Source organism: Quercus robur, chromosome 5 (assembly GCF_932294415.1).
Source record: "Quercus robur chromosome 5, dhQueRobu3.1, whole genome shotgun sequence".
Lineage (NCBI taxonomy): Eukaryota > Viridiplantae > Streptophyta > Magnoliopsida > Fagales > Fagaceae > Quercus > Quercus robur.
This window is the reverse complement of record NC_065538.1, coordinates 56,568,507-56,580,038: the sequence shown is the minus strand read 5'-3', so window position 1 is coordinate 56,580,038 and position 11,532 is coordinate 56,568,507. Positions and strand designations below refer to the sequence as shown.

The following is an 11,532-nucleotide window of genomic DNA, read 5'->3' as shown; positions in this document are numbered from 1 at the left end:
GTGGGACTCCACCTTTTAGGTTACATATTTTTTCTTTTATACTAGCATGCATTCAATTTCCTTCGTCCACGTGTAGGGTCAACCTTTCCAAAACTGATACTTGTCCCATCTGTCCCAGACCCAAGTCGTTGGGAGTAGTTGATAAAGCTAAAGAACATGGCTCTGTTAGGTGCAAAACTCAGTCTGGGAAAGGCAGTAAGGGCAGCCTTTCCTAGATATTTCAGATTTTCTTTTAAGATTGTCCCTATGCCGCTTTTGCCCCTTTTCTTGGTGGAGCTTTGGACCAGCCGAGGGCTGCACCATCCTCGGCTGCCTCTCTGGGCCCATTTGTGCTTTACACTAATGAGCCTGGACTACCACCTCATTCGGCTTGGGCCTTAAAGCTTCCCGTGAACAAGTGGGCCTGGCCCATATATTGTTGGGCCCCACAGTACTATTTATGGGTCTCACTATACTATTTCATCTAACTTTTATTTTTATCTACAGTACTTTCAGTAAAAAAATTTTAATTTCAGCAAAAACAAGTAGATCCCAATAGAGATAAAAAATTTTCCTTTGAAATGATTTTGTTTTATGGACTCTCATGTTATGATGTTATATTGAATTTTACCCCAAAATCATATTATCATCGAAGTTAGGAATCTACTAAATATGATTTTAAACAATTTTTGAGACTGATTTTGCGTGTGTGGGGATAGATTCTAAATTTTCTTGAGTAAATAGAAATTCGTAACAACGTGCTATGTCTTGTGAGGGCGCGCAATGATGTTGAGCTTACTGATATTATATTTACTAGAGGGTCATGTGGAGAACAGAAGAAAAAAAAATCATGTGAAAGTGCCTTTGTCTTGTTTTTATTGATTTGGGAATGAAGCTTCTTTGTGAAAGAAAAAAAAATCCAATTAAAAACAAGTATTTGTGTTTTTGGTACTATCAGACAATACCTTGAAACATGGTAACAATACCATTATCTCATCCATTATTCTAATGATCTAAACACAGAAACACAGATCTGCATGAAATATTTCCATTAAAAAAAAAAAGATCTGCATGAAATATGCTTTTGACAAAGACCAAATTCACGTGCCTCCAGTTATTTGATTTCCCTTTTTAATTTGTTCATTTTCACGTTAAAGAACCAAAGAAAAAAGAGGAAAAAGGAAAAGAAGTAAAATATTGGTGAGCCCTAAATGGCCGACCCATGCAACCCACTTTCCTCCACTGGATCCCAACAAAATCTCTAGATTTGCACCTTAACATAGTTACTTTCCAGATTCCATTACCACCAATCATTCCAATCCAACGGCCACAAAAATTCTGTAACACTCCAAAGATCTACCACATTGGATCAAATCAAAAACTCAAACTTATCATTTACTTCACTTCAACACACTTTCACACTTAAAATTAAGTCAACAAACAGTGAAACATTTAAAAGCAAAAACAAAATCTAAGTACAGACAGATACAAAACAACAGTGTAGAAGTGCAGAAGTGAGGAAAAGGAGAAATGGGTTTCACCATGAGTCTGAACTTGCTGCTCCTCCTAGCCATGGTGGCTACAAACATCTTATCTCTCTACCACCTTTCCTCCACACTTCAGACCCCAAAGAAGCCCCCAACCGCTGCACCTCTTGTCCCTGACCACCTCATTCAGCAGCTCCACACCATACGCTCCACCATCAACCAACTCACGCGCCTCCAACCCACCGCCACCGCCGCCACAACCACAGCCACCAGATCAACCACCCCGTCAGATCTCCTCCTCCACTCCCGCCTCTCCCCAATCGCCTCATCTTGCCACAACCACGCTGACCTCCTCCACAAGTACATGACTTACACTCCTTACTCTCTCTGCCCACCGGACTCTGACTCCATCGCCGAGTCCCTCATCCTCCGCGGCTGCCACCCTCTCCCTCGCCGCCGCTGCTTCTCCAAAACCCCACCAAAACCCACTTCCTCTCTTCCCCATAACCCTTTCCCTTCTTCTCTTCCCGACCAAAACGTCCTCTGGTCTGACAAAAACTACTCTTGTAGCTCCTTCAGCTGCCTCGTTCGCTCAAACCCGAAACTTGGCTTCGACCCATCTCGCGAAATCGAGAGATTCACCTCCTACGCCAACGAGCTCGACCTCCCGATCCCGCAGCTGTTCCAGATTGCGAAATCGGCCAACTCCGCCCTCCGGCTCGGCCTCGACATCGGAGGCGGGACCGGGACTTTTGCCGCGACGATGAAGCTCCACAATGTGACTGTCATTACGACGACCATGAATTTAGGAGCTCCTTACAATGAGGCGGTGGCATTGAGGGGACTGGTGCCTCTGCACGTGCCGTTGCAGCAGAGGTTGCCGGTTTTCGACGGGGTGTTGGATCTGGTGCGGTGTGGACACGCCGTGAATAGGTGGATACCGGCGACGGCGCTGGAGTTCTTGCTTTATGATGTGGATAGAGTGTTGAGGAGTGGAGGGTACTTGTGGTTGGATCATTTCTTTAGCAAAAGTGTGGATCTTGATAAGGTTTATGGACCGTTGATTGGGAAGTTGGGGTACAAGAAAGTGAAGTGGGCAACTGGGAGTAAGGCCAATTCGAAGTATGGGGAGGTTTATTTGACTGCCCTCTTGCAAAAGCCTGGTTCCAAATGAGCTTCAATATTTGAGGTAAGGTAGACAAGTGTTTGATACCTTTAGTATTGAATTCGGAAATTTATTTACCTCGGTGGAGTTTGATGTGCATTTAGAACTTCTTGGTGTTCTGTTGAATATAATAATTAAGATTTGAACAATTAACTAAGTTTGTTGGTGGGTATTTATTTATAATATTAGCATATAGTACTGACTATATTTTTTTTTGTTTTTGTTGGTAAGAAAATAATGGGGGGTGCAGAGTGTAGATTAAAGTGTTACTTAGAGATGAAACCTTGTGCATAATCCTGTGTCCAAAGCTGAATCTGGTTGGTGATTTGCAATTGTGGTGTGTTGTGCTCTTTTTGATCACATAGGAGAGAGTTTGGTTGTGGTATTAAGTATTATGTATGCATTGATAATATCTGTCGATTTCAATTGATCTAAGGACATTTTTCCCACATCATTGATCTATCAAGCAATTATAGCTCTTTGATTGACAAAGTTAATTTCAAGACTTAAACTGAAGTCAATTATGAGCAGTGCTTGAAATTCCTAGCTGAAATATTCTTGTCTTCATTGCTTAAGTTTGGCTCCATCGTTATCAAATTATTAGGTAATTGTGGAGTAAGATACCCTACCTAAAATTCACAAACTACTACACTGTTTTTTTTGGTAAGAAGATAATGGAGTGTACAGAGTGTAGATTAAAGTATTACTTGAGGTGAAACCTTGTGCATAATCCTGTGTCCAAAGCTGAATCTGGTTGGTGAAGACACAGGATTTGTTGATTTGCAATTGTGGTGTGTTGTTTGTTGTGCTCTTTTTGATCACATACAAGAAAGTTTGGTTGTGGTATTATGTATGCATTGATAATATCTGTCAATTTCAATTGATTTAATGACATTTTGCCCACATTATTGATCTATCAAGCAATTATAGCTCTTTGATTGACAAAGTTAATTCAAGTTTTTATGCAAACTGAAGTCAATTGTGAGCACTGCTTGAAATTCCTAGCTGAAATAGTCCTTTCTTCTTTGCTTAAGTTTGGCTTTGTTATTATCAGATTGTTAGGTACTTACCTAATTCACAAATCACTAGTCATGATGGTCCTCTTTTTTTATGCTTATATTTTCCAACTTACAAAAGGGATATCCATGTAACCTATCCAGGAACAATATCTTGAATCTTAGATCAGTAACTTTCATCCGAAGCCCTGATATGGCTCTGTTTTAATTACTGGTTTTCATGATATCTCTTCTGAAAGAAGAAGTAATCTTTTTTTTGCTAAACAAAGAAGAAGAAGTAATCTTCCTTCCTGAGACTGACATAAGTTTTAGTGTTTTACTGAGAAAAAAACCTTGGTTTTCGACTTTTGGCGATTCATCAGTGGTAAAGAGGCCAGTTGACATGCTATACATCAAGCTCAATAATCCCATCAAATCCACGTCTTCTATGGGCGTTCAGTTTGATAACCCTTAGTAGTGATTAGTTGTTAGTCAGTGAACATTTTGAATCAAATTCAAGAATTGATAGGCTAACCAATGAATATTCATGATTTCATTGATTCTTCTTGTTAGTTTCTTTTAAAAATAAAAAAAATAAATTTAGCAAGAGATGATTAATAATGATTTTGTTTAAACTATGGGTGTTCACATTCATGACTCATTTTGAAGAGTTGATGAAGTATGCCGATGAGAAGGCTTCTAATCTCCGATTTCTCCTCTGTTCCTTGATTAGTTCCCCTAAAGTTCCTCCTCACAAAGAAATTTTCAAAAACAGTGAAGTTTGCCCTATCACGAGGAAATATTCCTATCAAATGCAATAAAATTCATGACAAATTTGTGTGCAAAAATTGAATTGGATTGTCGAGAGTTTTTGGGTTCCTTATGAACCTAAACAACCTAAAGATAGATTGTATTCTTGCTTGATTGTGTAATTTAGGTCACTATTACATGATGCATCATGGTTATCTGATCCGTCTGTGAATTATATTGTATACATTCTCTAGTACTTATAAGTCCAACCAGTTAGATTGATTTACCATTTAACAGTTTCTATTAAAATGGATTACGGGTTTCGAACCTTTTTTTCTCCTCATCAAACTTCAAATTAATTTATCTAAATCAATGAACTTGTCTTAAGTCTCAAATTAATTTATCTGAGTTGATTATTGGTTGGCTTACAGGTATCGCTGCAAAACTGATTGCCTCATCAAAGGATTTGATTCCCCCGTGCTCCTAGACATGGAGTCCTCCGTAAATGAGTTATGAAGCAAAATATTTTATTTCCACTTAGGTGGGTTATACATTTAGCATGATATCAATGATGTAAAGTCTTGTAGAATGAAAAAAATCATAGGGAAGTTGAAGTCTAGTTGTAGATCCAAAGGGTCTTGGGGGAGGGGGGAAGGGTTGCTTCTTGCTTGAGGAGGATCCCCTTTATTGGTTTTGATTGATTGTTATATTTTTTTAACCTTCTCTTAATAATCCTTGCTAGATTATGTTATTTCTGTTTAATTGTTTAGAGATAAATCTTCAGAGCAATTACACTTATTCACAAAAAAAAGTTGCATTTATTTTATAGAGACATTTGGTGGTCTAAGGCTCTAAGCCCAAAAATATGGATTTATTTTTTTAGATAAAAAAAAGTATGGATTTTTTTTTATTCCATACCATGTTAAAAAGCGAGAATGAAAGCAAAGAGAAAGGGGAACGTGAAGGATGATCCAACTTTATTGCTTTTTTTAAGTTTTTAACACACCACTCCTAGTTGTCTGGTTATACAACTACAAACTATCCATGGAAATCATGCATGGCAAGATGATGATCTAACTTTACTCATGTTGCTATTTTAATTATGTGATGTGCCTTTGCTTAAAAGGGAATGGATCTCAAAAAAAAGAAAAGAAAGGACACAATCAGTTTTGTCCTTTTTTAAGTGATAATCTTCTTCATTGCCAGCAAAGAAATTTCATTCTCCTCGTATCTTTCTTTTACCTTAATTGATTGTATCAACCTTTTAGAATATTAAAGCGAAACACTGTGATTGATGTGATTTGATAAACAATGGAAACTTGTCAAATCCTTTTCTTCATATGTACTCGATTATGTGTTCCTTGTTCCTCCAAGATGAAAATGGAGACCAGTAAACAAATGTGCCTCTCTAAAACATTGAAGTTACATAGGCATGATCCTGAAATGTGAAATGTCACAAGCGGTGGGTTCACAAGCAAACTTACCCATATAAGATTATGAAAATTCTATTTTAGTCTTAATAGCACTACATGGATTTTTGGATAAGAATCGACATTAAAGTCATACTCTCCCAGGCCCCAGCTATATGGTAACAATTATATTTCCTTTCCCTTCCTTTCTTTTCTTCCCCAATCCCTGCTAACAAAACAAAGGGTTAGTTGAAAACTTGAAATGGTATTGACTTTACATACCTGGTGGGCCTTTTTCTAATTATAACTTGTGAAAGGACAATCGTTTCTCCCATTTTCAGGATGTGGACTAGCATCACTTGTCTGACACAAGGACCAAGTTCAAAGAACTTTCTGTTTTTTCTTTTACTAACTATATTTATTTTGGGTTCGCCTACGGGCATGTATTTTTTCCAAACACTTTCTTTTAAAAATACTAGAATCACAACTAAATCCACAAAAAATATATATATATATATATATATATATATATTTGCCACAATATACCTATATGGTGATTTGTAAGTGATGAAGTAAAAGTGGTGAGTTCATAACTCCACCACTTACAACTTACCTTGTGGACAAATTGCCGCAAAATTTTGGTCTTAGCATTATTGCTTTTCTTTTAATAAGTAAAAATAGGGAGAGAAGTAGATAAAAATATAATAGCAGAGGTTCCAAGCATACCCTTGAAGCCCACCTGACTAACTCCCTCCTACTAATGTGGGTTGAAGCCCACCTTGGACCCTTTTAAAGTTGTTTTTAATATATATATATATATATATATATATATATATATATATTTATATATATATAAATGTAATTAAAAAAGGAGAGAAGATGCATAAACTGTTGTAAAATAGAGGAAATATATAGGCAATAAAAGAAAATATGAGAATGAGATTATATCTAAATTGCTTCTTGTCTAGTGATCATTCACCACAATATATAATTTCTGAGACTGATATAGAATACACACATATATATATATATATATATATATATATGTGGTTGCACGATTTTCCTGGCCCAACTTCTGTTGATCAGGCCTTGGCCCAAAGCACACCCCACAATAAATACTTGTAGAGAATGGGTTAAAGAGCTTGGCCTCAGTGAAACTAATAGGTCTAATGCATATAGTGTACTGTTTGCAGAAAGAAAATAAGAACGTAAAGAATGATTCCTCAAGTCTGATTTTATTTCTCTTGTTCCTCTTACAATTCTGCCGTCCCTTCTTTGAGGGACTTCACTACATTATATATTTTTCTTCTTTTCATCCCAGCCTTACACCTGTTAGTCATCCAAGCATCCACTCGAGCACCTGTCCCATCAGACGCCCTCATCAGACCCTTTGTGAGTTGCAGAGGCCAAGGCGGTACTGTTCAGGAGTCTTTTCCTCATTAATGCGGCCAAGAGGGTGGTTGGGGCGCAATTAATGTGGTGGTAGCCTTCCGTGAGATATTTTGAATTTAATTCATTTTATATGTTGGGGAAGGTGAGCTGAAATGGCTGAGCAGAGTTTCTCGTCTGGGTTTCGTGATGTCCGAGGACGAATTACTTTTCGGACGGGTTTCCTTGGAGCTGTTGGGATTGGGTAATGCTGCATACGAGGCTCTTCCTCGGATAGTACGCTCCTCGGACGGGCCTGAGTTTGGAATAGCCCATCATTTTTGGGCCGGCCCCCACAATAGCCCCTCAAAACTGCGGTTTTAACCTCACTCCGAGGAGAAAAGCGGGGTTTTGATATTTGTGAGTGGAGGGAAATAAGGAGATCGTGGGGCGCGATTGCGGACCGTTACTTTTGACGCGCTACAATTTACGAGACGTGGCCATTAACTTCTGGAGGCGTTATGTTCCCTTCATCCAACGGCTTGGCGTGGATCGAACGGCCATCGTTTCTTCCCGTATTTCCAGGCGGGGATGATCTTTTCTCTCTCCTCCCTACTATATAAGACGTCAGCGGGGTTCAGTTTCTTTTTTCATCTGCATTTCTCAAACCCCAAAAGGCTCCAGAGAACTCCATCGAATCCCAGAGATATACGAACACTTGCGTCCGTTACGCCGCCGTAGCCGTTCTTGTGAAGCGCTTCGTCCAAGAGAGATTCCCAGGCGTCCCCTTGAGCGTTTTGTGAAGGTACCTGTACATTTCGCCTTTCTCTCCGTTTCAATTCCTTCCTCGGACTCTACTTTTCTTTTCAGTCTTTACTTTCATTTCCTCAGTTCAGTTCAGATGGGTAGATTCGAAAAATTAGTAAAAACTCCTGCCGCTATGGAAGCCTTTAGGGCTAAATACCACATTCCCCCGAGGGTTGGGCTGCGGCACTGTCCTCTTGAAGGAATATTGACCGATAGAGTTGAGGGAGAAGTCGTTATCCCCATGATTGCTTTCATAGAGGGAGGGATGACACTTCCCATGCGCAGGATCACAAGGGAATACCTGTTCAACCATAGGTTGACGCCGTATCAGTGTGCCCCAAATATGTTCAAGATACTAGGCTGTGTAGATGTCTTTGTGAGAGTGTCTTTTTCGGGATACTCAGGCCCAAGGATCCCGAGCCTGAGTGAAAAAAGAAAAAGGGGATTTGGTGGACTGGGCCTTGACTTACCGCAGCTAAATGGCTGTTTAAGAATCAAGCGAATGCAGAGAAATGTTCCTGACAATAAACGAGGATATCGAGGAGTGCCAAAATTAACAACGTAAGTTCAGAAAGAAAGATTAAGCAGGATTAGCAAGACAATAAAAAAAAAGAAGTACTGTGGGGATCCTGGGGACAATATTTCATTAAAGCATTATCTGTTTGATTACAGCAAGCTTACTAGGACGTGATACAAAGTCCAATCAAGCTCAAAAATTGCAGCCTTGAATGGCTATTTCAGCCTTCAAAACTTGCGAAGTTTGATTCTTGTTGGATCCGAGTATGTGCCATAGTTGCTTTTACAGGATATCGGGAAGCAGTATTTGTCTTTCCCTTTAGTATTTTCTTTCTGCCTAAACTTTCTGATGATTTTTCTAGTGAATCTCTTCTTTCTATTGTTCCTTTCTTTTTTTCTCGCTGCTTTTCTTCACAACCCATCCTCTCCTTTTATAGTGGAGTTTTCTGGGCGTCTTGGGGAACCGTTGGTTCCCCTGTTTTGGTCTTTTGTGAACAGAGTATGTTCTGTCCTCATCATCTCGGTAAGTCCCATTTTCCGTTTTCTCTCATTCTTTCCTTCTCTTGGTTCTGATTCCTTTGAAAGTTTCTGGTTGGCCATCCTCTTTGGGGTGTGCTGAGGTATGCCCTTCTCGGCATCCTCACTTCCGGTGTCTTTTACTTCTCCGTTTCTTTCCTATTTGGGCGGAATCCTGTTCTGCTCTTTTGAAATCGTTTTGTTAACATTCTTCTTCCTTGTTTTGGTTCCCCGACGCCTTTTCTGTCTGTGCCATGAAGGGTCGCTTGCGTCCTTTTGTTTTTTTCTCGTTTTTCTTTCTATCGATCTGTCCTGGTCTTCTTCTTTCTTCGCGCTCATTGATGGTGCCCGAGGATCCTCGCGCCTTATACTTTGCTGTGATGTTCTCTCTTTTTTTCTTTTTTGGTTGCTTTTCCTTTTCTGGGCTTCGGGATCCTCAGGGCCTTTAGTATAATACCTTTGGACTTGGTCTTTTTTTTTCTTCTGGGCTTAACTCACTCTTTCTTGGGCTTAGCTTATTCTTTCTTGGGCTTATTTTTTGCTGTGATTTTTTAGACCTCAACATTTAGCCCCCCGAGCTCGTGGGTTGCCTGAAGCCCACGCGTGAGTGATTTAGGTTTCCTTAGGTTTTTGTGGGATCCCAGCTCTCTTATGCTGCTTTTGGTCGCCTCCTTTTTGCGTGTTGTGTTCTTTTACAATCATTACTTTTCGCAGCTTCCTCTTTACACGGGACGTGGCAGTTGAGTATTTGAGATAAAACTCTTCTACCCACTTATCTCGTTTCCCATTGCTTCTCATTAATAACTGCTGATTAACCCCCTCTTCAAATTAAATTTTTTTGCAACTGGCGCGTCTTTTCATAAACTGTTTTTCCCAACTGCTACTTGCGCCTTTATTGTAGCCGTTTCGCCTTATCATTTTGTTTCTCTGAACTTTTTTCATTCCCTGAGTTTTTTCTTCTTCTCTGTTACTCTGGTCTTCCCTTTTTCGCACTTTCAATCTCTTTTCTTCTCAGAGTGTGTGCTGTTTCCATGGCTTCTTCTTCTTCTCGCAAGAGGAGAGAGCGCACCCCCAGTCCTTCTGAGGGGGAAGGTTCTTCTGGTTCTGCTCCGAGCGATTCCCGCGAGGTTGCTGAACGTCCGGCCTTCCCTTTACGGGATCCTTGGTATTCTCTCAGTTTATTTTTCCCCCATATATCTCATGGTGAGGCTCCTCCATCCCCTCACGTTTGGCTATTTTCTGGCCAAGCGGGTTTCGCTGGTTCCGCCCAGGTTCCTGACCCTAGAGAGATTTTTGATCTCCAGATCAGACAAGGAATCCGAGAGGCGGTTCCTATTTTCTTTGATTTTGTTCCGGGAAAGATTCAGGGTTGGCCTATATGGGTAGACAAAGAACTGTCTGATGCTGAGTTTGTGGGTCGTTTGGAGCACGCCGGCATCCTAAAGGCAGTGGCTATTTCTAGAAACCTTGAGGGTTTCAGAGACGCCAAAGGGCTCAGGCATCTGGTACGTCGTTGGTGTCCTTCCCTTCATACTTTTTTCTTTTCTACTGGTGAATTGACAATCACCTTGGAGGATGTGGTTAATAACTTCCTCCTCCCGGTGTTTGGTGAAGAAAATCCCTTTGATATTGATCTTTCTGGTGAGGATCTCGTGGTAGAAGAGAAATTATTTGGTCATTTTGGTGGCCGCTCCGCCTCTCCTGGTGGTAAACCGGCTAGGATGGGGAGATGGGTGATGACCCTCTCTCGTGAAAAGGATAAGGAAGTGAGGTGGGCCAGTTTCCTGGCTTTTTGGCTTAGTAAATTTTTGTTCAGTGAGTTCCCTGGGTACGGAGTTAAGTCTTCATTTTTTCCGTTGGCAATCAAGTTGGCTCGGGGTACCCAGTATCCTTTGGCCCCTCTGTTTTTGGGTCATGTTTATTCTCAACTGGACCAGCTTCATGGAGACGAGGCTGAGGGTGACTCTTGCTATGTAATTACTTCATCTCTTCATTGTGCCATTCTTCAAATTTTTATGTGGGACCGTTCTGCAGCTACCTTGGCTAAGTGTAGAAATTTGAAGTTTGTGAAGGACAAGTTCCAAGGATCCCCCGACATAGTGAAGGGTCTTTGTGGCAATTCTACTGATGCCTTTCCCATTATTTTTCGTTGGATTAGCTTGAAGGGTGGTGGCCTGAATCTTGTGGAGTTGTTTGACCAAGCAGGGAGCTTATATTGGAGATCCCCTCGTGAGTTTGGTCCTGGCTTTGCATGTGATTCTGTGCTATCTTCTTTTTTATCTTCAACAGGTAATACCTTCGACCTGCGCCGTGGTGATGAGGGCAGTCTGGCTTATCTTGCCTGCATTAGCCCCTCCTGGCTTCCCGTGCCCTCTTCAAGCGGCCCAAAGTACACTCATTATTCAGCACATCGGGTGCTTCGACAGTTTGGTTTTGATCAAGATATCCCGCCAGTTTTCAAGGATGTGGTGCCGTCCCTTCCTTCCTTGGATCCTTTCTTGAGGCTGCAGGCCTTTTCTTATTGGTCTCGGAGGAGCCCC

At 40.6% G+C, this 11,532-nt stretch overlaps 1 protein-coding gene across 1 annotated transcript; it reads left to right on the top strand.

Annotated features, from left to right (window-relative positions):
- The first annotated feature begins 1,345 nt into the window (after positions 1-1,345).
- LOC126726404 (probable methyltransferase At1g29790) lies at positions 1,346-5,131 on the top strand. The gene is made up of 2 exons (XM_050431668.1): positions 1,346-2,655; positions 4,808-5,131. The coding sequence occupies exon 1, from the start codon at positions 1,510-1,512 to the stop codon at positions 2,638-2,640; it is 1,131 nt and encodes a 376-aa protein (XP_050287625.1). The 5' UTR covers positions 1,346-1,509; the 3' UTR covers positions 2,641-2,655; positions 4,808-5,131.
- Positions 5,132-11,532: the final 6,401 nt, after the last annotated feature.